The 27,375-nt window shown below is 39.6% G+C and overlaps 1 protein-coding gene across 5 annotated transcripts in view; it reads right to left on the bottom strand.

The window, feature by feature from the left end:
- Nucleotides 1-27,375, bottom strand: part of LOC309658848 (uncharacterized protein) — a gene marked incomplete at its 3' end in the record, with an annotated part of 424,808 nt that overhangs the window by 209,754 nt on the left and 187,679 nt on the right. For all 5 annotated transcript variants that reach the window (XR_014262420.1, XM_082457920.1, XM_082457918.1 and 2 more), the window contains exon 2: nt 20,780-20,852. Coding sequence is in view for 4 of the 5 variants with exons in the window: in XM_082457920.1 (XP_082314046.1) it covers nt 20,780-20,852 (73 nt within the window). The remainder of the gene's footprint in view (nt 1-20,779; nt 20,853-27,375) is intronic.

Below are 27,375 nucleotides of genomic sequence, written 5' to 3'. Positions count from 1 at the left end.
AAAAGATCTGGACTTAGTTCACAAAGAAAGATCAAATACTGCTGAGGCTACTGATAACAGTGTTAATAAAGAACTCAAAATGTTAACTGGAGGGCTTGATGCTCCCTCTGTCAATTGTTTCCCCAATACAGGTCATAGGATAAGAGTACCAGGGCCAGCGAAGAAGTCAAGGTAAATCAAGATGATATTAATTCAGATTTTTTTGAAGGGCAGAGAGGTTCTTTAGAAGTGAATATTTTAAGACTCGGCCTGATGGAAACAACCAAAATGTCCATTGACAGATGAATGGATAAAGAAGATGTGGTACATATATACAATGGAATATTACTCAGCCATAAAAAGAATGAAATAATGTCATTTCTAGCAACATGGATGGATCTAGAGATTATCATACTAAGTTAAGCCAGACAGTTAAAGACAGATATCATATGGCATCACTTACCTGTATATGTGGAATCTAAAATATGACACAAATGAACTTACCTATGAAACTGACTCACAGACATAGAGAATAGACTTGTGGTTGCCAAGAGGTAGTGGGGCTGGAGGAGGGTTGGATTGGGAGTTTGGGACTAGTAGATGCAAACTATTACAGATAGAATGGATAAACAACAAAGTCCTACTGTATAGCACAGGGAACTATATTCAATATACTGTGATAAACCATAATGGAAAAGAATATGAAAAAGAATAGTTTATATGTGTGTGTGTGTGTATGTATAATTGAATCACTTTGCTATATAGCAGAAACTAACACAACATTATAAATCAACTATACTTGAATTTAAAAAACTAAAATTAAAAAATATTAAAACTGGGTCTGACAGGACTATGGAAAAAAACACTGTTAGGATCCATTAGAGTAAAATGGGATGAAATAAGTTAACTTTCCAATGCCCCTTACCTCTTTTGTGCAACCAGTGATAATGTCCTTTTTTAAAAAAAAAAAAAACAACAACAATGAATCTCCCTGAGCCATAATATACTGTTCAGGGGACTAACCTCAGCTCAGAGGAGACTGAAAATAGTTCAGGGAACTAGAGAACATGTTTTATAGCTTTGTTATTTCCTTTCCACTTTCCTTCCCAATTTCAAGAAAATATTCTACTCTTGGCAATGGGTTAGTGTGAAATCTTTTGAACTTAATATTCTCCCATGCATAAACTGGTAACTGAAACTAAGGGGCATATTAATTCAGAGGAACAGAGTATAGAGACTTAAGCCTTGGGGGAATAAATTCTAATTTTTATTAAATATTTGGAAGAGCATAAGAGGAAATTTTATCTATTGATGTATTTTCCTTCCAAACTTAGTGTATTCTGTCTTGATAATCGTTCATCATAGAAATTCATGTCAAGTCTCTCATTCTTCTCCTTAACCGCCTCCATAATACAAAGTGGTCTGAAGAAACATTGTCAACCTAAGTGCACATGGCCTGAGAAATATTTTCCTGCCACTTGGGAAGACTGTCCTACTGACCTAGGGGAAAGCTTTGGGAGAAAGAAAGAGAACACCACAGAATCAATGGATTCAATCTCAGTGATCAGTGGAGGGGGAGCCAACCCGTCCTAATTACTGTGGTTACCATAAAAGTCACGGCCTCTCTAACGCCTTCCTGCCAATTAACCAGCAGTACTTTTCGATAATCCAGTGGCAGGAATTTCCTATGAAGTACTGTCTTTGGAACTGCTTTCCCTAGGAGAGTTACATATGTGGAGTATTTTCTCATCCTGTTTCAACAACCCACAGATTTTGGAGTAGAATTCAGAGCAGAATTAATGGGAAGACAAGCTGGGTATTCATCTAGGAGGCAGATCTAAAAGGAGAACTGAAACATCACTGGACTAAATTGGCAAAATATAAATTGGTTTTACTCTTCACTGGTGTCAACCTGTCTGTGTCGAGTACTTCTGTGAATCGCACATGAACCTGAGTTCAAAAATCAGTAATGCATGCTGCTTTGCTTACCGGGAATGAGTGATTTAGTTTAATTACCTAAATGTTAAACCCCTTAATTTGCCACCCAAGATACTGTCTCATCTAGAAAATTTCAAAGGGAAATTGAGAAAACTACAAAAACGTGGGAAATATTTTGGTTTTGTTTTTAGTCCACCCTTCTGTAGCTAGTGAAGGTAGTAAGTGACTGTTTTCACATACAGTTTTTGTTAATTAAAAAATCAGCTTCGTCTAGTTTCCATAAAAAAGGAGGTACAAATACTTAAATATGGCTTAAGAGGTGCCAATTTATCAGTCTTCCCAGAGCAACATGTCTCAAGTCAACTCTGAGTGACACAAGATCCATCTAACCAGCTTTTCGGCAACTTTGTTGTCAGAGACAATCCATAAATGGGATGCATCTAAAAGTAGCTCTGACCTTTGCAGGCCCAATTACTAGATATGTTATTAAATAAACAAGTTCTTTAGTGAACCATGCTTTTGACTGTTGTTTTTTTCCCCCAATTCTCCACTATTAACTTCTCTAAGCATATAGAATCATTTCCTCACTTTTACTCCAGAACTTTTTTTTGATGTTTGGCTAACCTCCAATTCATCATCAATTATGAATTCTCTCTATGTCATTTATAATTCATTAAGAAACATCATGAAAATCCTACATCAAGTTAATTTGGTTTCACTCAGTTATTTGAAGGCTAACCACAGCTTTTTAGGGACTTAACATGTGTCAGGCACTGGGTTAAAGGCTATCTACACTTATACAATATTCATTTTAGCCTCATAATAACCTTCTAAAATAGATATTATCTCCATTTAAGACAAGACAACTGAAACTAAAACACATCGCATTTCTTTTTCCTAATATTTCACAGACAGTAAGCAGGAAAACTAGAATTTGACTCTCAGTATGTCTACTTAGCAGACATCAAAACCTGTAACAGAGAAGAACAAACCTGACTCCATATTGGATCTGGTCCTTTAGCCCTAACCTTCGTGCTCTATTGCCTGCACTTAGTCATGCTGGCTCTGCACCTCTTGTAAAGGAGTGTTGCCTATAGCCTGACATAATAGCCCTTTCTCAAGGCTCTGCCTCCCAGGCTTGACCTTTAAAGGTATAACGCTTTTCATTCATCTAGAGATGAAAAGTTGCAGAACACAGAGTAACATTTGTCTGGTAGAGGGGTACAGGAACATCGTGACCAGACCTACATGGACAGCTGCAAAAACAAAGGATCATCACATCCCTTCTCAGGTCTGGCCAGCACCAAGAAGTCTGCAACTACCAGTCACATCCTCTCCCCTTTCAGTATAAAAGAAGCCTGAGTTCTAATTTGGGTAAGATGGTTCTTTGGGACACTAGTCCGCCATCTTCTTGGTCTGCTGGTTTTCTGAATAAAGTTACTATTCCTTGCTCCAACACCTTGTCTCTCAACTTATTGGCCTGTCATTCAGAGAGCACTATGAGCTTGGACTGAGTAACAAACCCATGCTCTAAAATCCTGCACTAGGGGGATTCCCTGGCGGCCCAGTGGTTAGGACTCTGCACTTTCACTGCCGAGGGCCCGGGTTTGATCCCTGGTCGGGCAATTAAGATCCCACAAGCCAGGCGGCCGTAAAACAAATAAGTATAAAATAAAATCCTGCACTAATTTATCAGTCATTTATTGACCAAGTGATATGTACCATGCTTTCCACTGTGCCTTTTGCGTTCATTCCAGATGGACTCACCAAAATTCATAGAGGCTAAATAACTTTCCAAGTGGTCTCACAGCCTGTGAGTGGCAAAGCTAGAGATCAAAGTCAGACCTGTCTCTCCAGGTGTACAATGCCCACAATCTGACTCTATCTTCAGGAAGAGTGTGAGGGTTTGCATGGAATGACTAGAAGACTGACTTCTCCCTCAGTGCCCAGAATCTCCACTGACTGCATAAAAGTTTTCACAGTACTGAATTTTCAATCTTTGGGAGGTAGTTTTCTATTATTTGCTTGTTCTTTTTTATTTTTTATTTCTATTTTTGGTGTAGCTGTGAGACCCTTGTCAATATCTTGGTTAATCCATCCTTAATTTCTTCTAGGAACCTCTGGGTACCATCCGGCCAAAATTTCTCCCATACAAAAATTAGCTTTATCTATTACTTTTCTGAGTCTTTAATATGGGCTAGGATTGCCCTCTACACTTTCACCTCTAATGCTCTTTTTTAGTAGGTAAATGGACAGATTACAAAGCACTTATCCTAAGTTATTTTTCAATTTAGCTTTTCATTTTATGTTGGCAAAATCAGAGGGATAAAAATCGATATTAACCTAAATACTTAGCTTGTCAACACTGCAGAATTTAACAAACCAGTCCTTTGTCTTATCAGTTGAGATAGCTGCTGTGGTTGACCACTAACTAGGGTTCTTGAGGTAGATAGCTTCAGACATGGCTTTTAATGACCCCCTCTCTCCCTCAAATATGCACACCTCTTGGTATTTGTGCCCTCATATATACCCTTTCCTTGAGTGTGGTCTGGATATAGTGATTTGCTTCTAATGAGCAGAATATAGCAAAAGTCATGGGTGCCATTTCCATGATCAGATTACAAAAATACTGGTTTTCATCTTGCTAAAACTTTTTCTTGCTAATACACTCTCACCTTCTCACTTTCTCACTCTGATGAAGCAAGCTGCCATGTTGTGAAATGCTCACTGAAGATGCCCGTATGGCAAAGATCCAAGGGAAATCTCTGGCTAATAGCTTATGAGGGACTAAGATTTTGTCCAATAACTCGCAATGAAATGAATCATGCCAACAACCATGAGATGAGCTAGGAGCATATCTTTCCCAATCACGCCTTGAGATGACTATAGCCTTGTTAGAAAACCCAGCTAAGCATACTCTAATTCCTGACCCAGAGACACTGTGAGATAATAAATGTGTATTGTTTTAGTCTGCTAAGTCTTAGAGTAATTTGTTACACAGCAATAGATAACAAACGGCTCATTACTTCTAGCCTTCCACAGAGCTAGGCTGAGACATGCTTTGCTTAGATTGGCCTGCCCAGGGACACCTGCTCTTTGCATCCCCAGTGAGCACCAACTCCCTGTATTTTGAAGACCATGTTTCTGAACTTGGGAGCTCATTTGCTTTAACTGTTTGCTCCTTAGAGAGAAGGCGAAACTCCATTTTCTTCAGAAATATAATCTCCCTGACACTGGGATATAGCTGTGCAGTTGTCTACCTGCCTTGCCTTCTTAGGACTTAATTTCAGTGCTAAATAACGACTGGCAAATGGACTTTCTCCCCTGACTTGCAGCTCACACATTTTAATCATCAGTTTCATTTAATTTTTCTAATTATAACAAATAAAAAATATTTATAACTCGGTAAGAGTAGTTGTATATTTAATAATAACTTAAACCATAGCTTTCATTGAATAAGTGCTTAGGCTGTGCTATGCTAAGATCTTTATATGAGTTATATTACATAAAAGTTAAAAGTTATTATTTTCACCCACTATTCTGTTTCTCAATTTACAGATGAGTAAATGTGAGTTTTAGGGAGGTTATATAATTTGCCTACAGTTGCACAGAAAGAAATAGAACTGGGACATGAACTTGAATCCAGACAATCTGTGTCCAGAGGCCGCACTCACATACTGAAAAGTACAAAAAAAATTTTTTTAAGACAATTGTTTAGAGCACTTTTAGGATTACAGAAAAATTGAGAGGAAGGTACAGAGATTTCCCATATATCTCCTGCTCCCACACATGCATAGCCTCCCTGTTATAAACATTCTCCACCTAGTTGTACATTTGTTGCAATTAATGAACGTACACCGACACGTCGTAATCACTCCAACATCCACAGTTTATGTTAGGGTTCACTCTTGTTGTTGTACATTCTATGGGTTTTGATAAATGTATAATGACATATATCCTCCACTACAGGATCATATAGAGTATTTTTACTGCCCCCAAATCCTCTATGCTCTGTCAGTTCATCAATCTCCCATTCCTAAACCCTGTAAAACAAATTTAAAATATAAAAAAATAACTTAAGCCATCACAAATCCTACTATCAGAAATAATTTCTGTTAATATATTGACTTATTTGGTTTATTTGGCTTGTTTCCTAGGTTTTTTATGTGTAAATGTAAATTATTTTACGGGGTAAAAACTTCTGCTTTTTCTATTTAAACCTTTATTATGAATATTTTATTATGCTGTATTTTTAAAAAAACATGATGTCTAATAAGTATAAAATTTTCCAAAATACTACATATCAATTTTTAAATCACTACTCTAATGTTGGACAGGACTCTAAGTTTTCCTAATGAATAATATTGCAATGTTCTTGAATGTGAAGATTTATATTCTTAGAAGTGGAAATATTAGGTTAAATGTACATTTTATGGCTCTTGTTATATATTAACAAAATGATTTTTAGAAAGAGAAAAAACCAAGTTACATTCCCTTAAACAATTTAAGTGTTTGCATGTCTTGCCAAACCTACCCCAGTCTTTTTATTATTTCAGATTTTCCAATTATTAAAAAATTCATCTTGAAATTATTTTAATTTTTATTCCTTATTGAGCGTGGAAAAGTTACCCAAATATTCATTCACTTATACCTAAGTTTATTAATTTGGTGCTGTTTTATTGGGAGAAGAAGAAGAGGAAGGGAGACTAGGCAGGGTGTGTGAAGCAGAGGGAAGAGGCTGAACAGAGGCACAGAGATGTGAGAAGACAAGATGTGAGGGTAAATGAGAAGCATTATAGAATTTTAAGTCTGGAAATGACAGGATAAGAATTACATTTTTCCAAAGATTATTCTGGAAACAAGGTAGAGAGTAAATTCACAAAATAGGAATAGAGTGAATGGCTAACAACTAAGTCAGAGAAGTCAGTTGGAAGCTTGTTTAGTAACTGACACAAGAAAATGGGGGTCAAGATAAGCCAAAACTAAGGTGGGGGCCATGAAGAAGGAGTTAAGGAGAAAGATTCAAGGGATGTTTAGGAGGTGGAAACGATAGGGCTTGGAGGCTCTTGGACATGGGGAAAAAGGAAAAATCTGGGGTGACTACCAGATTTCTGGTTGGTAAGACTTGGATGGAAGTATTTCACTGGTCAAGTATTAGAGAGGAATGTTGGGAAACCACAGGAAGACATCCAGGAGCCGATCAGTGGTCTAGATTTGTCACTTGGAAGAAAAGTGGGAGTTGGAGACAGAGGTTAGAAAGTGCTAGGTGGTACTTGAGGTGGCTTTTCTAAGCCTTTATCATTTATAATGTGTGGAAAATAATGTTTAATTCATAGGATTATTGAAAGGCACCAATGAAATAATGTTTATAAAGTGTTTAGCTTAGTGCCTGGAGCATAGCAAACACTAAATAATGAGAGCTGCCTTTTTACTATAATAAGAAGGCAAGAATGGTCTTCAATATATCACACTTAACAGATCCTGAGAAAGATAAGCCCTAAAGTGTATCAGGTTAATATCGCAATGGGGAGAATCTAGGTGACCTTGCAAAGAGCAGTTTCCATAAAGAAGTAATTGTGATTGGGAGAGTTTTTGTAATTGTGATTGGGAGGACTGTTTTGAAGTGTTCGAAAAGCAAACTGCAGTGAAAGCAAGAGATGGATGAGGCTGAATATCAAACAGGAAATGCAACAGTAAATCATGGTATTCAGTCCCGTAGTAGGCAGAATAATGGCCCTCTAAAAATCTCTATATCCTAATCCCTGGAACTTATAACTATGTTACTGTATATGACAAAAGATATTTTGCAGATATGATTAAGTTAAGGAAGTTAAAATGGGGAAATTACCTTGTATTATTTGGGTGAGTGCAGTGCAATTATAAACATCCATGTAAGAAGGAGGCAGGAGGGTCAGGGTCAGAGAAGGAGATGAGATGACAGAGGCAGAGGCCAGAGTGATGCAGCCACAATCCAAGGAATGTGAGCAGCCTTTAGAAGTTGGAAAAGATAAAGAACAGATTCTCCCTTGGACTCTCCAGAAGGGACATTTACTTTAGTCCTGTAAAACCCATTTCAGGCCTCTGACCTCCAGAATTGTGAGAAAAACTTTTACTGTTTTAAGCCACTGAGTTGTGTAATGAGTTTCAGCAGTCATGGGAAATGGATACGGTTCATAAAGAGTATGAAGGGGGGTAAGATCCAGAGCCTATGCTGGGGGATCACACCTGGCTTACATGGGGACCTCAGCAGCCCATGCAGGGTAAACAACTGCCCAGGTAATCTCCAAGTGGCCAATCAGCATAGCCTTGATTAGAGTCTAGAACCATGCCTGATACAGAGCAAGTGTTCAATTAATATATACGGAATAAGTTAATAATTCTGAACATTTTATTTTTTCTTATTACACTTTGATCTCACTTCTATCTTTCCAACCTCCTCAGATGCTTATATAAGAGTTCTAAATTTTAAAGGTTGTTTCATTTCCTCTGAAAATGTTGTCATCTTATGTGATTTGCTGAGTATAAAACAAAAGTTGACATGTAAAGTAAAAGTATACGTGTAAACTAAAGTTGACGAATTTCAGTTCATTTCCACAGAAGAACTAATTCAAACCAACCTTCTCTCATTTCTATCTCCCTTGAATGAAAAGTTGATCCAAACAATTCAATCTCAGCTGAGATGAATTAGAAATTAGAAGCTTTCTATGCAGGTTTAAGCAGCTCCGGGATTACACTTTTACAAATTTCTTTAGAGGGAGCTAACAATAAAGATTAAAAGCAATAGCCCTGCAAAGTACATACTGTAGCTAGATGTGAAAGGACACAACAAGCTCCCGCTCAAAAAAACTCCCTGCAGCTGAGGTTCTGGTCTCCCGTGGATTCAATTCTTGCTCCCACTGACGTTCTTTGAAAACAGCAGCCACGTTGTTTAATGCGACATTCAAAGAAGCCACTGTTAACCACGTGGTCCACTGTGGTAAAGTCAAAATGTGAGAGTCCCTCCAGGCATGGAAGAAGGGCCCGGAATTCTTGCATTCTTCAGCCTCTACCTTTCCTTCCTAGAGACTTGACTATCTGAACTTAGTCACATGATTTGCTTCCTTTTCACTACCATCCAAAGTGCTGTTTGAGGCTGCTTGGATCTTTAAAGAACAGTGTTTCCATACTGTCTTTTCTCCCCCAAGCATTTTATCCTGTATTTTAGAAGATTACATTTTAAAAACAATTCACATCTCCTGCCTCCTTCCTGCCTTCCTGACATTCTCTTCCTTACTCTTTGTATCTGCCTCCAGTCAATGAGACTAAGGATTTGACATTAATCTTGACTAGAAAGGTAAGCAAATATTTTGAGGAAAGTGTAGGGAGTATTTTGGGGAAGGGATATGAAGAGTAGACTTAATAAACAAATAAAAAGATGGAAAATTATTTTAAATATTATAATCAGATGATCATAAACCACACTTTTTCATGACTCCTTAACTGGTCCATTCTATCCACCATTTAGGACTGCACTGTAGATTTCCATAGCAACTCTCCTTAATTGTTATTATGCCAATGCAGTAATTATCACATTCACAAACGAAGACTGGTCATTTTCTCAGTAGGGAAAGAAAATAACTGTGGTCTATGGAAGATCCAGAGAAGATGAATCATTTATTCCCTTCTCACTTAACTACATCCTGAAGCATTCCCTACCAGTTTTGCAAAAACTGTTACTTATGAGTTTGTTAATTCTGGAAGCAGAATGAACTCTTTCAGGGCACTAAGGCACCCAGCAAAGATATATAATCACCCATGAGCCTAGGTAAATGTGGCTTACAATGCTGGCTTTTATTGGGTTGTTTGCAAATGGACAGAAGCAATACATAATGTCATTTTAGAGGCCTTCTTATGGTAATTAGAGAGGGGCTTGAAGATGCAGGTGGGCTTTCATGTACACCCACATACACACACACACACACACACACACACACACACCCCACCCTCCAACCTTAGAAGACTCTTCAGTTATTATGATTATCTGGCTCAAGTATATAGATAAAAGCTCTATTCATAACAGCTTTAGGCCTTCCTGGCATCTAACATGAATGATATTTTTAAATAAACCTTGGTTACTTTCTATATGTTTGAAAATGATGGTCGGCATAGCAAGAGAATCCATAAAACAAAAGAGACTGGAGCTTTCCAATGGCATATTTTTCAAATGCTTTAGTTGATAAGGTTGGGCTAGAAATAAGCAGTAATTTGTGGGTAATATTCTTTCCTCTGATTTCATTATATGCTTGTAACAGAGAAATGCCTACCGGTTATTAGTGGGATGTGGAGTCCATGTGTCTCTATAGCATCATCTTGTCTGTATGTTCTAGATTGGAAGATTCTCTGTTACTCAACAAATACAAACCTTTGTGAGCCCCTGCTATGAGCCAGGCACTGTCCTAGCCCCAGCGGAGACCGCAGAGAACAAACCAACTCCATTTCTGTAGTCACAGGACCTGCGTTCTAGTGGCAGGAAATAGCCAACCAATGAATAAATATATCATGTGACAGCTGATTATAAGTGTTACGAGGAAAAATAAAGCAGGATAAAGACGATAGATACTAATAGGAGTGAGGCTTATTTTATGTGGGGTGGTCAAAAGAAGACCTCTCCGAGGAGGTGACATTTGACATTTGAGCAGAGTCTTAAAAGAAATGGCTTTTCAGTCTTGCTAAATGCTCTCAGATCCCTGCACCACTGTCAGTAAATCTGAAGATGAAACAAACATCTGCCAGATGAAAGAAGCAAGAAGGTAAAGACAGGAAACTCGAGTGATACATCCACACAGATCCAATTCGGGGACTAATTTATGCTTCCAAAGCATGCTCAGAAAAAAGCGAAGAAGAAATCCCCACACTGAGGTCCTTTGATGAATCACCAGTAGCTAATTGTTACCAAGCATCCCACAGGCATGACATATCATTGGAAATCTGGGTGGATTTCAGAAGAGAAATGTTATTGCATTTAAACAATACCATTAGCCAATCTGATTTCACTTACTGGTATGCACTTTGTTCCAGCTATCTAGTCTAAAGATGAATTGCCCAATGGTTGTATTGTCAAAATGACAGCGTGAAAAGAGAAGCATGTGGGTTGTAATAATAATGTGGTACATGTGTAGAAGGTCAGAGAAGCAACAGATTAACATTCCAGTGAAAGATTTCCCCTGGGACATCTCTTGAAAGTATCAAAGGCCAAAGGATCAGGACACTGATAATGTGTCTGGCATTGGTGGTGAAATTGTTGTATGTATTTAGCTCTGCTGAGGACAGAGCTGTGTTCTTTTCAATTAGCTGATGAAATCTCTCCTGAACAATGAAGAAGCCAACCACGGAAACCGGCTTCAATACAGCTGAATGAATGGAAATGAGGTTGTGTGAAAATATGAGTTGCTTACTTCAGATTAATGAAATACATTTGAACATGTTCCCTTGAGAAGGCAACTAAATAATTCCCTACCCTGGAGATTTAAGCTTACCATGTATAGCATGACATTTCTTCATTGAATTTTAAACCAAATTCTCAAGTTTGCAACCCTTCTGCAAGGTGAACCTGGGGATTATGGGATGGGGGAGCCCAGTGGTCCTTTCTAACTGCTGGCTCTGCAGGGCAAAGGGTGAGGGGCAGGGAGCACACAGGCTCTGCAGGCAGAGGAACCTGGGTTTGAAACTGGATTTCATAATTTACTGATGTGTAAAAATAAACTCCATTTTCTTTATTTTTAGAATGGGGAAAATACACACAGCCCAAATATTTGTAGGGCAGATTTAAAAAGGCAATGCGTACGGAATATTTTGTAATCGTGCAAGGAATGGGAGCTATCGCTAAATTTTATAGCTTCTCTGTGGCTTCTATGATATTCCTACTGCTTCACCTTCCCTGGTGCTGGGAGAAAAATCCTGGGTGGCTTGATACACATTAAGAGGGAATGGTAAGTTTTGTTTATATTTCTAAATATAAGTACCCCTTAACTTCAGGAATGAAGATTGTCTGCTTTGTTTAAAATTTCATTTATGTGTTTACTATCAAAAATGAAGATCTGAAAAATAGAGGGATATTTTTCAGGAAATTTCAGGAAATAAGTAAAATACAACAAGTGATTTGCAAAGTACATAGGAAATATCACAATAAAAATTGGGGAGGCAGTGTATATCATGGTTGGAATGTAGTTCCTAGATTCACTGCATGTGTTTAAATTCCAGCTCCACTACTTCTTGATGCATAACCTCCAGCAAGTTGCTTACCCTCTCTGGGCCTTTCCTTCTTACCTGTAAAATGGGCAAATAATAGGACCCACATCATAGGGTTGATGGAGGATTAATTAAATTGGTAAAAAGCTTCAAACAATGCATGGTACTATTTGTAATTCTTGATTACTCAAACAATCATGAATGTAATTCTAACCAAAAAGTGTTTTAGGGAAACTTAATAATGTTTTCAGATAGAACTTTAATTGTGATTTATAATTTTATTACTAATATGGGTTGTTGTGTTATTACCTCTTTGCTATAAGGTCTTATTTCTTTGTTTTATTTAAAGCCTATTTTATAAGTTTATTTATTTATTTATTTATTTTTGGCTGTGTTGGGCCTTCGTTTCTGTGCGAGGGCTTTCTCTAGTTGCGGCAAGCGGGGGCCACTCTTCATCGCGGTGCGTGGGCCTTTCACTGTCGCGGCCCCTCCCGTTGCGGGGCACAGGCTCCAGACGCGCAGGCTCAGTAATTGTGGCTCACGGGCCTAGTTGCTCCGCAGCATGTGGGATCTTCCCAGACCAGGGCTCGAACCCGTGTCCCCTGCATTGGCAGGCAGACTCTCAACCACTGCACCACCAGGGAAGCCCCAGGTCTTATTTCTTTAGATAGCAAGAGTGCTGTAAATAGCAACAAGAGAGCCTTACGCAAAGCTGACTTGACTTTGAACTGTTCTGAGAAAGCATGCTGTCCTCTTCACAGTGAGATCCCTGGAGACCATCAGAGCAGCCCCTGAAACAGAGCCCCTACCTCCCGCCGTGGGAGCCACAATTCACAGCAACATCCTCAATTCTCCCCTTCAACACAAACCCCGAGGACCTGGGAAGACAGCCCTGTCAAAACAGCTTATGACTTGAGGACTCCAAAGGCAAGTTCCATGAAGATATAATATCTCAGTGTGGGATACACAAGTCTCTCTTTAAAAAAATCTGGTCTCTTTTATGACTTGGATAGCTAGTGTTTGGGCAAGATGTTCGAAACCGATGAAGTAGAAAAGCTGGGCAGAACTCCTAATCTTTTTAAGGGTCCCGGACAATGGTGTCAACTCCTCTCCTGCTCTTCACAATTATCGCTTGATAGTCTTTGAATCAACAATAAAACGGCAATGGAAGAGGCAGTCTGACCTGGACCTTAAGAGGATGCTATAGAGGGCGTACAATGATTACCTGAGGAAGATGCAGCCTGATGGTCACTAAAGCAGGGATTAATAGTTTCAACCGCTGCTTGATGAATTTCTCTGAAAAGAGAGGCCTGAAGGACATTGGCAGAAAGAAATGGGAGAGAACATAAATGGCTTGCGAGAAAGAGCCAAATGGCCTTTTCCTGTTTCCTAAGAGACTGAATCTCCTGGGCTGGAGAATGTGCTGTTTCTTATAAAAGGTTCTGGAAATGCACTTTCTTACCAAAATTCAAAGCAGGGCCACAGATCATTTATAGGAGACAAAAAACAGTAAGTAGTGTCAGCACAGAGGAATATATTTTACTTTGCTCTGCCATGAGGAATTACGGTGGGTTGTGACGAGCGGAATATAAAGTAACATAAGTTGCCTGTTGACAACAGGGTTTGAAATTATAAAATGTAAAACCAATATATTTCCTGCACACTATGAAACAGCTGGGGTATCTTTATGGCTTCTAGCGGGATGCCATCTCTCAAAACCCTATAATTCTGTAAGCACCATAAGTGCATCCTGTTATTTAGTTTGTTTGTTTGGCTTCAAGGATTTCACAGGCAGCACTGACTGCATAGAATCAAATGTAAAGAAAGTGATCAACACTGAACTGTGCTGTCTTTAAGAATGTCCACTCCTGCCTCTACTGAAGGGTGGGTTGGACATTATGTTCAACGTGGCAGCATACCTAGGCAGAACAGAATCTTTTCCTTGCAAGAAGGGAAAAAAAATGATTCAATCAAAAATGCCACAGGAATGTTTCCCTCCATGGTCTGTCTGGAGTCTACGTATAAAAATTAAGTCTTTGTCGATCTAGATGTATATGGAAGAGAAACAGCAAACAATAAAGCAAACAGAGTAAAACGCAAAAAAAAAAAAAATTAAGTCTTTTGTGAGGTTGACAACAGCAGAGTTCATATAAGGTCCCTTTAAATGACAGATGGTGATAAGCAAGTCAACATTTTATGTGCTAGACTTTAGAAGTGTCGCAGCCACTGACCCACATTAATGAAGAGCACAGACAAAAGGAAGGAAGCAAAACTCTGTGCCGAGCATCCTACCGTAAACAGTGATTGATTGCATTGTCTTCATTCTGGTTGCTTACTCTAAACCCATGCATGTCAATCAATCAGTACAAAAGACTTTGATTGCTTAAAATGCTTTGGCTGTTACATTAGCTGTGGTTTTATGTTTTAATCAAATATCACATTTTCAATTATTATACGCTGAACTCCTGGGATACAGGATTGACTGGAGATTTGTTAGGACTTTGGCAGTGTTGGTGGTTAATGATTTGATGCGCGTATGCGGCTGCAGATGAGCAGAGGGCTGGGAAGGGTGTGGGGTGAGTACCAGAGGATGCCCTGCTTGGGGATGGAGAGAACCACCTTACCCAGAAATAGATTCTTGCTGCCTGAAGAGAGCAGAGAATCCAGTCAAATATCTTCCCCCTGCTTGAGACAGAGGCCTTCTCTTTCCTGATTGCAGGCTCAGGAATTTTGTGAGGGTAAACATTGCCCTTCACACAGAAGTTTGTCAGCTGTCAGCAGCTCCTGACATGACAAAATCCCAAAGCAGGGGTGCTGGGGCTGTGTAATACAGAAGTGCCCAGTTGTCTGAGTTGAAAAGAGAGGAAACATCAGATGTTGCTTTTCTAACAAAGACCCGGTTTCATGCTTAACATCACAAAGATAACTTGGTTTTCTGTTCTTAGGATTAAAAAAAACCTTTGTTCCTTTGAAGTAAGAGCAAGCTATGTGAAATGAATTTTAACCAGGTTCTGCCAATATCTATCAGCACACAGCATTTCATATGGCAGATAATAAGAGTCTGGAGAAAATGACAGGCAGGAGGAAGGGAAATCCGGAGGCGAGGGTCAGAGTTTGCAGCATCCAGGTCAGACAAGGGTTTTGGGAAGGCTTTTGGGATGAGGGTTTGATTGAACCTGAGAACATGCTGAGTGCCCATGTTCAGAGGTGTGGATTTTTTTTTAAATAAAAAATAGATTAAACTAGGAATTTGGGGGGTTATTTTTCCTTTCTGCTACGCCCACCCATAAGGGAAATAAATGTGTTGATGTAGAGAAGACTTAATCATAAATGGAGTATGTAGCTCATGATTCATGACAATAATTAAATATCATTTATTAATACGGCTTATGAAGACCTTCTCCTCTAGGTAAGACAGAGAAGTTATGAATCCTTTCCATTTAGATAAAGAAAGAAGCCAAGATTATACCAAAAAAAAAGATGACACGTCTTCCCAAAGACAGGACGTTATAAGACGTGTGTGATGTCCGCAGATGGAAGGACAGACGATGTTCGAAAAACAAAGAGTAACTATGAGAGTTTGGTGAAAGGTTTAGGTTAGGTATCCTTCTTCGAATAATGTTTTAAGATTGCTTGATAACACCAGAGAATTTTAAAAGAATGTGAAAGAAAATGCCTTGACCACAGCTGGTGGAAATAAAAAAATGAAAGCACGAGATCCAGTTATTAATCCTGGTAGCTGTTTCTTGGATACTGAAAAGAGAAGTCAAAAAGCCAGAAGCAAGTTCAACGAACATCTCTAATATGAGCCTATTTCTGGGAAATTCTCCACTAAGGGAAACAAGAAATCATATTGCATTGAGATTTATAGTCGGCACATACATCAACCATGTCTGCAAGTCTGTATTTCCCTATGGTTTATCTTTTTTTATTCTGTATCTTTTTTTTTTCCCCTAAGACTCTGTGTGTGTGTGTGTGTGTGTGTGTGTGTGTGTGTGTGTGTGTACAGTTAGCTGTGCAGAGATAAAAACAAGTCAATTTAGTTAAAGGTATGAAAGGTGATGTGGTGATATGGGCAGTGGAGTGACTGGGGAGATCAAAGGGCAAACTAAATACATCTCACCAGGTGACCTGAGCCATGGGATTAACTTCCCTGGGCCTCTCTTCCTCATCTACAGAAGGAGGCTTTTTACATCAGGCTTCTCTGAGACCCTTTCTAGGCCTGATATTCTACAATGTAAATGTTCCCCACATTTTCCCAAGGATTGAATCATCAATGGTGCACGCGTAACACAGGGTGGGTTTTCAATTAGTATACACACAGAGTGATAATAATTTTAATTGCATTTTGTTATATTTCCTATTAATCTTGGAACAGAACTGCTATGTGTTAAGAAAACTGCAGAGGACACAACAGCTTAGAAAATAATTACTGTGCAAAAAAAATTCAATTTATTCCAAAATTTTGCATTAATCTCAGGCTAAGTAAAAGTATACTAAACTGAGGTTTAGATTTCTAGGTCTAGATTTTGCTCTGTTAAGACTCTGGGCAAAGCTTTCATTTTCCTTTACTTCAAAGTGAAGGGAGGATTCACGTGAAACAATTTCTTAGACGACTTCACAATTCCCTTTTCATGATGTCCTGAGAGTGAGTGTGTTGTAATGGAAAAATCTGTTTTTTTCAGACAGCGAGCCCCGGACTTGACGTCCAGCTCTACAACTCACTGCTGTGTGATGGGGACGGGCTGGCTCTGGGAACCTCTCTTAGCTTTCGGGATTATTCCAGGCATAAGGATGCATATAAAGTGTGTGTGTGTGTGTGTGTGTGTGTGTGTGTGTGTGTGTTGGGGGCGGGGGGATATACGCAACTGGATTTAGGGAATCTTAGTGAGTATTATGGAGCCTGCTCTGATTTCCCTTTGATTCTGAGCTTTCGAACCTATAGTAATTTCCATGGTTTATATACAATAATCTGTCTCAAAAAGAATCATCTTAATGTTCATCATACAGCAAAAAGCCCTCTGATTTGTACGTGAACAACTGAGTTTAAGTTGAAACCCTCCCAGGACTTCAGAGGAGACTGTCCCTGCAATCTCATTCACAGCAAAGCGCAGAACCTGAGGTACTGTAACTCGTACAGAGTAAACCCAAGGGACAGAGCTCCACCTTAGCAGGGAATCCATATAAGCCAAGACTGACTCCTGAATAAACCAAGAAAGTGAAACGCCTCCAGTGAAAGGGCTCCCAAGCTGCCCCCCGGAGGTAAGTAAGGTGGGTACACATCCACCCATCTGTCTATCATGTCCACTTCATCCAAATTACGCAACAGATACACCCTAGAGCCAGAGCCTTTCCCACATCAACTCTACACTGTTAACTGGAGAAAAGAAAAAGGGGTTCTAGAGGAAAAGAATAATATGGCAAAGAACTGCCTTTCTTAACATCGAAGCGTATTCACATGCACACACTGCTTTTAATGTTTATTTCCGGGGGGGGGGAAGCATAAAAAATACCAATCTACACTTTGCAGAAATAAAGAATATATGAAATAGTTGAATTTTAATTCTATATTTTCAGAAAGCGTGCTAACCTATGCAGCAATGATGTAGAAATGTAGACACAGAAGCCAACATAGAGATCATTTGGTCTAACATCATCATTTTAGAGGAGAAAACTGCTTTTAAAAATGGTTGCCATCATTTCACCTCTCTGAAGTTTCCCATGGCCCTTGATTTAACTCACACTTAATATTTTATATACTACCTGGTCACTGGAGTAAATGTTCCACAAGCAATTAAATGATATACACACTGATGTCACTATTCTTCTAATGCCATTTCCTAGTGGCTGCATGTTGACCACACATTTTATGTGGCTAAGAACCTCAAAGAAATATCAAATGATGAAACTCAAAGGGTTCCTGATGTAAATTAAGCTTTTACAGACAATGTTTGACCACCAAGTACTTAATTCTCAACCACACTGAAAGAGTAACTCTGTATCTTAGATAACGCAACTTGTACCTGAAGTCAAATTCTCCCATACTCATTTTCTTCCAGTGTCCAGGTCACATCCTAGTAGAGGAATTAGTCTCTTAAAAGAATATTTTGCTTCATTATACAACATTGCTTCCTGTAGCAAGTAGAGCAACTGGTACATTTATTTACCCAAACCAGGAAATACTGATATCTTGTAAATCATACCACAGATTTCCTAGCATCACAGTCAGATACGGATCCTACTATAATCAAATGGCATAAGATAAAACACTGAAATATGGACTAATCCCATTGCTAAATCATGCATTTAGCAATTTTAGGAGTACTTCCACTAAGTTTGAAGTCCATAGATGACCATCTTAGCTTCTAGAGTTTCTGAAAATCAAACATGCCTTTCAGGACCAAGCATGTACACTGAGGCACTGGGAAAACAGAATCTACTCTCTGTTGGCTTATTCTGCCCTAAACAGAGGAAATTCCCATATTCTGCTGGGGCATCTGAACACCAATAGAAAAGAAGTTTGGATTGAATTATGCCTGTATTTCAGCATGGTATAATTTCTACCCTGTATTTTCAGATTTCTTGTAGGAAGTCAGCCAGGTTGATAAATTGGTAAAATTAATTTTCTTGAGTATATTTATTAATATATTAAATGATTCATTATCTTATTACTAACATCCACTGAGCCTAATTTCTTCATAAATACTTTATTATCGTCTCTGAATTTCCTCATAATTAAACATAATGCATAAAAAAGGTGAAACCTTGATTTGCCTAAATACTTACAACCAAAACTCTTGAAAAAGTGTTGGGGCTCAATATTATACAAGGTTTCTTGAAACGTATGGGAAACCCTAACCAGATCATCAACCAGATATTAAAGTATCAGAGCAAGGATTATTTTTCAAAATTTAACTAATTCTAAAGTATGTGCATAAGGGCGTTAAGAATCTTTGCTTCCTCAAGGAGAAAAATGTACCAGTGTATTTATAATTTTTTTTCCCATCTATTTATAATGTTTGCATAGGAGAAAGATACTCAGGTTAACCAAAAGTGTGGCAAGCATACTTCTTGTTCTGCCCAGGAGAGTCTCACTCTTTGCCTGTTATCTGAGAATAATTATTAATAGTGTCTAATTTCACCTTCAAAGACGACCTGGTTTGAGAAAATAAATTATGTGATCAATTAAAAAAAAAAAAAAAAGACAGGATTCTTTCTCAGGCTATATGAGAAAGTTAAGAAAGCACAAGCAACTGTATCAGCTGTCAGATGGCCAGGCAAGATGGAAAGCTGGAATTCTGCTCAGAATACCATAGTACTCGAGAGACCCAATGGTAACTCTCTGTAGTCAGATTGAAAACTGTGAGCAGAGGCAGAAATAACAGTAAGGAAATTGTTAGTGAAGTCTACACAAGTGGCAAGAAAGGTGCTAGCAAAGACTGAAAAAAATGTTGAGAAAATTTTTATTGAAAGTTGGGATAATGGTACCCCATGTTATACAATAGTGAAACAGCTGTAAAGCATGTGCCTGAAGAAATGTGGAAGAAAGAAAGTATACTTTATATACTCTGGGACCTTGGTAAGGTGATTTTCAGGTAGAATGTTCAATGTGGCAACTGGCTTCTTTTAAAGCAGTGGCAGGGCTCAGTTAAAGAAAAGAGTGTTAAAATTTCAAGAAAAATTTAAAAGGACTATGAAGTGACTAGGAATTTCTGAGTTGGAAAATTAAACTATTTCTAATTTTTACTCCCTCCATCCTGAAAAGATTCTCAGTGTGAAATACTGCCTGGGGCATAGATCAAATCACGTGTGTGGCAATAAGACTGTGCTAAGATCACTAAAAGATTTAACGCAGCATTGAGTAGAGCCCCCTCAGCTACAAAAAAAAAAAGAAGAGTTAATTCCATCCAGTTTATTTAATTTTATTTGTTGTATTTAATCTCTATTTGGGTCTTGGGTCTGTTTTTGGAATTGGATATACAGTTGACCCTTGAACAACATAGGTGTTGGAGGTGCTAACCCTCCACACACTGGAAAATCCACGTATAAATATTTTTGACTTCCCAAAAACTTAACTACTAATAGCCTTCTGTTGAACAGAAGCCTTACTGACAGCATAAACTGGTCAATTAACACATATTTTGTATGTCATATGTATTACATGCTATAATCGTACAATAAGGTAAGCTAGAGGAAAGAAAGTGTTGTTAAGAACATCATAAGAAAGAGAATATATACATTTATAGAACTCTACTGTAGTTATCGATACCGTTAACTTTACATCGTCAGTTTCCAAGATGAACCGTCTGTCAGTACCTACATCAATATTGTCTCATATGATACAAAATACTGTAGATGTTATATACAGTACTAACACTAGTTATCAAAAATGAAAAGATAATGTGAAAAAGAAATTCATATTTATTTACAGGTATAACGATTCATGCAATGATAATGAACAAGCAGCCATATGATTGCTTTATGGTAGCCCAGTGTAACCAACAGGATTGTTTCACGGTAGGCTAGCCTATTGACTAATGAATGAATTGTTACACAACTGTTACAGCATACGGTACTACAGTCATACTCATAATACAGTCTTGGTAATATTGTTAAAGTTTTAAAAACCACTAACCTGTGATGATGGGCTGATACGCAGTTTCTCCAATTCCAAGAGAGAAGCATACTGTAATTCTTTGAAAGTGACACTATAAAACAATAAGAAATTAAGTTTTATATTAGATATCACTCACCTTATGCCTGTGTAAGGATAAACTAGTATCTACATCTATTTTATGCATTCATGACACCTTTTTCTTAATTTTTTTGATATTTCCATGCCTACATGGTACATCTGCAACTTTTTTCAAAATGCCAATATCAAAAAAAGTCCCAATATATTTATTAACAAAAAAATGCACGTATAAGTGGACTCTCACACAGTTCAAACCCATGTTGTTCAAGGGTCAAATCATTTTACAGTGTTTGCAGTGTTCCTCACAGCACCCTTTTTAACACAGGACACTTATCTCCAGAACTAGTAATGCATTTTGGAAAATGCTACTCTACATTAAAAAAAATTCTTTTTTGACCTTTCCCAATCTGGGAAAACAGTTCATTAGGTGTTATATTTGCTGTTTTTGGTTTAATACCACATACAAATAAATTCAAAGAAATACCATTATTGATTACAGAGAAGACACAGAGTAAAGCATGTGGTGAAAATATAAAATATAAAACGTTCCATCTAGTCAATGGCAAAGAAAATGGTGGATGTGGTTATGTTCCACAATGATTTGATCCTGTCTTTCATCTTGTTTAAACAGAAAGCCACCTTATTTCTCTATAATGACCATTTCCAGGCTTTATGTTCACATTCTTAGGTCAGGAATTTCTATTTGTTTGTATGATTAATAATCATGTGTGCTAAGCTAGGATTGTGATATTAATCATTTGGGATAGACTAAAATTGTGAAATAAAAAAAGTTGTGATAGGTAATACGGATGACAATTGTATCACATCTTTTTTTAAAAATAAGCATATTACATGATTATACTGTTTCTTGAATAAATAACATAAATAAAAAGCCAAACATCTTGATGTAGATGATTATATTACCTAGTTAACATATGTTTCACATTTTAATTATCACAAGTTAAATATTTAGGGTTATGCTTTTGATTTTTCCTTTCTTCATAAAGTCATTATTTAAAATTTAAAACTCTATGCTTTAACTAGATTGGAGAAAGTCAACTCATTTTTGTAACTGTTTAAGGTTTACCATCAATGAAGGACTATATTTAACAAATGCCCAGCTGTGTTTGTTGATCTTATTTCCTTCATATCTTTAACTTGTTAGAAGATAAAAGATGTAATCATGTTTCAACAGTAAAAATTAAATATGTGAATAACTTAGCTCTTCATGAATGGATCTTTCACTAATCATTCTATATCCTTACAAAACATGCTACATTGATACACTGTAGTCAATGTCCAGATCTATGGTTGAAGGCTCATCATACACGTTAAACACAGTTAGTTTATCTTAATTTAAATGTTAGATGTGGCATGTGATTTCCAAAGAAAATAGAAATTCCTAATGATGTTGGATTGAGTTGTACCAGTGAAGTTGCCTTTATTATTTGGAACAAATGATTAGTCTTTCTTTACCAAAGTTGCTGTTGTGCTTTCTCAACTAGGTATTTTAATTTTCACGTTGACAACCAGTCAGAAAGAATCCATTACAAACGATCAAAGCATATGCTTGATAGGCTAGTTTCTTAAAATGACAAGTAGGACAGTTCTGTGAGAGAGAAAAGTTGATGTGTGCTTTAATCTCCATATTTTGATGTGCTGCACACCACATTGCCTTAGTTGAAATGCATTTTGTTCTTAAAGCTTTCACTAAGTGTTTCCTCTTTAAACACTTTGTCAGGTGGAGAGATGCTCTGGATGGAAGTTGTTACTAATGGTATAATAACTATTTTACTACTTAACAGTGCAGAGAATTGGTTTGCCTTTCTAATATCTGACCTAAAATTTAGTTCATAAGTTGAAAGAGAAATGAAAATAGGAAAAAGGAAAGAAAAATCAGCATTTTCCTTTTGACTATTTTAATACACAGGGGTTAATTAAAACAAGTGAAGTCAATTTAAAAACAAAACAAAACAAAACTATTTGACAATAGTATTTAGAGTTGTCCAGGAATGGAAAGGCCTTGCCTGTGCGCATCAGAGCATAAAACACCAGATAGTTATAGGTGATCAGGCAAACCATCCACCTTAGGAGTCTGAAACAGGTAGGAATTTTCCTATGCCATTTTTAGGTATATAAAATGTCACGTTTCTTTATATTTCTAAAATAAATCATATCTATTTCCAAGCTTCAATAGCCAAGGTTCATGGAAAGGTTAATATTTTATGACTCCAGGGAGAGGGCTCAAGACTGCAGAATAGGAGGATGTAGGGGCTCACCTCCTCCCAGAAACACATCAAAAATACATCTATTGGGCTTCCCTGGTGGCGCAGTGGTTGAGAGTCTGCCTGCCAATGCAGGGGACACAGGTTCGAGCCCTGGTCTGGGAAGATCCCACATGCCGTGGAGCAACTAGGCCCGTGAGCCACAATTACTGAGCCTGCGCATCTGGAGCCTGTGCTCCGCAACAAGGGAGGCCGCGATAGTGAGAGGCCCGCGCACCGCGATGAAGAGTGGCCCCGCTTGCCACAACTAGAGAAAGCCCTCGCACGGAAACGAAGACCCAACACAGCCATAAATAAATAAAATAAATTAAAAAAAAATACATCTATTTGTGGAACAATTCTCCCAGAAAATCAAGCGGAAGCTGGCAGAAGATCTCCTATACAACCAAAGCTGCAGGAAAGATCTCCACATAACCGCATAGGACAGGGGAAAAAAGGCATCCTGTTGGGACCTGTGTCCCTGGAAGGAGACTGAAAGGAAAAGAAGGTCTGCATGGGCAGACCCTCACTCTGGGGAGCAAGTATGTAGAGCCACAATCTGGGCATCCTAGTCCTGGGGTCTTGCATGGAGGAGACAAGCCTGCTTGCCTACTGGGAAGTCCACTGGGACAGACAGAAAGGCTGGAGAAGCCCAGGCTCTATACATGAGTATGCACAGGCTGGCTTGCCAACCATCAGGGCAGAGGGAGCCTTGCACTGGTGGCTGCTGCCTCCCCGTACTCCCCAATCTGAAGGGGAGAACACCTTGGTCCCTCTCCCTCCACCCCACAGGCCGGCACAATATCTGGGCAAAGGCTCAGTCTAACTACGCAGAGACAGACCAGGGCATCTGGTGTGTGCTCAGGGTGGGGCGCTGGTGGCCACTGTCAGTGCACACACAGGAGGCCTGGGGTGTGATCCATGTGGGGCAGCAGTGGCCACTGTCAGTGAACGCAGCGTACACAGCGGTGCGTCTCACAGCAAGAGCACTCCGGGTCCACCCACTCTGCACTGCAGCTTAGCACTAGATGTGGGGCAGACAGGTCCTGGGACAGGTCTGCCACGGAGGCAGCCCAGATCGTAGGTGGCAGCACAGCCATTTCAATTCCTGCAGCCACAATGCCCCGACCCCCAGCCCCAGCCTACTCCACACCACAGCCCTGCACTAAATCTGGGAGGGATACAACAGAGAAAGGGATGTGACCTTGGGCTGCTTCTGAGCTGAACTGCAGGTGCCTACACAGGTGGCATGGGTTCTCTGTGGCTATTCAGTCCTCACTTACTTCAGCAATCACCTCCTTTGGGGCAGGGCATGCACTCAAGGGCAATGGAGGCTGATCAAACCTAAACATAAGATTTTTACTCCAACAAGTGGAGAGCAGACCCCATCCCTGACAGGGCAGCGATAGCCACAGAGCAGAGAGGAGGCCCTGCCTCACACTGTACACAGGTTCTAGATACTAAGACACCGACCACACCCCCTTATCAAGGGGCTAATAGCCAGCACACTCTGAGGAAAGACATGGCTGCTGTCCATAAGGAAACAAGTCCTCTCACCAAAAACACTGGACACACACAGTCTATACACGAATGCTCCCACATAAAAACATCCCTTCAAGGCCAGAGTAGATAACTGTTTCTCCTAAATTCGTAGAGACAGAGAAAATTAAATTAAATGAGAAGGCAGAGGAACTGCTCTCAATTAAAAGAACAAGAGAGATCCCCTAAAATAACAAATAATGAAGCATAGCTCAACAGTCTACCAGACTATGAGTTCAAAAAGGTGGTAGTAAAAATACTAACTGAATTAAGGAAGACTGTCGATAGAAACACAGATCACCGTAACAAGGAACTAGAAATTATAAAGATGAACCAATCAAACAGACAATTCGGAGGGAGACCTGCAAGATGGCGGAGGAGTATGATGTGGAGATCACCTTCCTCCCCACAAATAAATCAGAAACACATCTACATGTGGAACAACTCCTACAGAACACCTACTGAACACTGGCAGAAGACCTCCAACCTCCTAAAAGGCAAGAAACTCCCCACGTACTTGGGTAGGGCAAAAGAAAGAAGAAAATACAGAGACAGAAGAATAGGGACAGGACCTGTACCACTGGGAGGGAGCTGTGAAGGAGGAAAGGTTTCCACACACTAGGAAGCCCCTTCACTGGCGGAGATGAAGGGTGGCGGCGGGGGAAACTTCAGAACCATGGAGGAGAGCGCAGCAACAGGGGTGCAGAGGGCAAAGTGGAGAGATTCCCGCACAGAAGATCGGTGCCAACCAGCACTCACCAGCCCGAGAGGCTCGTCTGCTCACCTGCCGGGGTGGGCGCAGGCTGGGAGCTGAGGCTCGGGCTTCAGAGGTCAGACCCCAGGGAGAGGACTGGGGTTGGCTGCGTGAACACAGCCTGAGCCTGAAGGGGGCTAGTGTGCCACAGGTAGCTGGGAGGGAGTCTGGGAAAAAGTCTGGACCTGCCTAAGAGGCAAGAGACCATTGTTTCGGGGTGCACGAGGAGAGGGGATTCAGAGCACCACCTAAACGAGTTTCAGAGACGGGCATGAGCCACAGCTATCAGCGCGGACCCCAGAGACGGGCATGAGACACTAAGGCTGCTGCTGCAGCCAGCAAGAAGCCTGTGTGCAAGCACAGGTCACTACCCACACCTGTGCAGCCCACCACTGCGTGGGTCCTGTGAACCAGGGACAACTTCCCCGGGAGAACACACGGTGAACCTCAGGCAGGTGCAATGTCATGCCAGCCTCTGCTGCTGCAGGCTCGGCCCGCATTCTGCACCCTGCCCTCCCCCCGGCCTGAGTGAGCCAGAGCCCCCGAATCAGCTGCTCCTTTAACCTTGTCCTGTATGAGCAAAGAACAGACGCCCTCAGGCGACCTACATGCAGAGGTGGGGCCAACTCCAAAGCTGAACCCCAGGAGCTGTGCGAACAAAGAGGAGAAAGGGAAATCTCTCCCAGCAGCCTCAGGAGCAGCGGATTAAATCTCCACAATCAACTTGATGTACCCTGCATCTGGGGAATAACTGAATAGACAACGAATCATCCCAAATTGAGGCAGTGGACTTTGGGAGCAACGATATATATATTATTTTCCTTTTTCTCTTTTTGTGAGTGTGTATGTGTATGCTTCTTTGTGTGATTTTGTCTTTAGAGCTTTGCTTTTAACATTTGTCCTAGGGTTCTCTCTGCCTATTTTTTTTTTTTTAGTAAGCTTTTTAGCACTTGTTATCATTGGTGCATTTGTTTTTTGGTTTGGTTGCTCTCTTCTTTCTTTCTTTCTTTTTCTTTTTTTCCTTTTTTATTACATTTTAATTTTTTATTTCTAATAATTATTTTTTATTTTAATAACTCTTTCTTTTCTTTCTTTCTTTCTTTCTTTCTTTCTTTCTTTCTTTCTTTCTTTCTTTCTTTCTTCCTTCCTTCCTTCCTTCCTTCCTTCCTTTCTTTCTCTTTCTTTCTTTGTTTCTTTCTTTCTTTCTTTCTTTCTTTCTTTCTTTCTTTCTTTCTTTCTTTCTTTCTTTCTCTTTCTTTCTTTCTTTCTCCCTTTCCTTCTTTCCGTCTTTCTTTCTTTCCTTCTCCCTCTTCTTCTGAGCTGTGTGGCTGACAGGGTCTTGGTGCTCCAGCCGGGTGTCAGGCCTCTGCCTCTGAGGTGGGAGAGCCGAGTGCAGGACATTGGTCCACCAGAGACCTCCCAGCTCCATGTAATATCAAACGGCAAAAGCTACCCCAGACATCTCCATCTCAACGCTAAGACCCAGCTCCACTCAACAACCAGCAAGCTACACTGCTAGACACCCTATGCCAAACAACTAGCAGGACAGGAACACAACCTCACCCATTAGCAGACAGCCTGCCTAAAATCATGATAAGGTTACAGACACCCCAAAACACACCAACAGATGTGGTCCTGCCCACCAAAAAGACAAGATCCAGCCTCACCCACCAAAACACAGACACCATTCCCCTCCACCAGGAAGCCTACACAACCCACTGAACCAACCTTAGCCACTGGGGGCAGACACCAAAAGCAACGGGAACTATGAACCTGCAGGCTGTGAAAAGGAGACCCCAAACACAGTAAGTTAAGCAAAATGAGAAGACAGAGAAACACACACCAGATGAAGGAGCAAGGTAAAAACCCACCAGACCTAACGAATGAAGAGAAAATAGGCAGTCTACCTGAAAAAGAATTCAGAATAATGATAGTAAAGATGATCCAAAATCTTGGAAATAGAATGGAGAAAATACAAG

The sequence above is a fragment of the Balaenoptera physalus genome, assembly GCF_965194825.1.
Source record: "Balaenoptera physalus genome assembly, chromosome: 3".
Classification (NCBI taxonomy): domain Eukaryota; kingdom Metazoa; phylum Chordata; class Mammalia; order Artiodactyla; family Balaenopteridae; genus Balaenoptera; species Balaenoptera physalus.
Note: the sequence above shows the minus strand (reverse complement) of the source record. Positions and strands in the feature narration are given on the sequence as shown.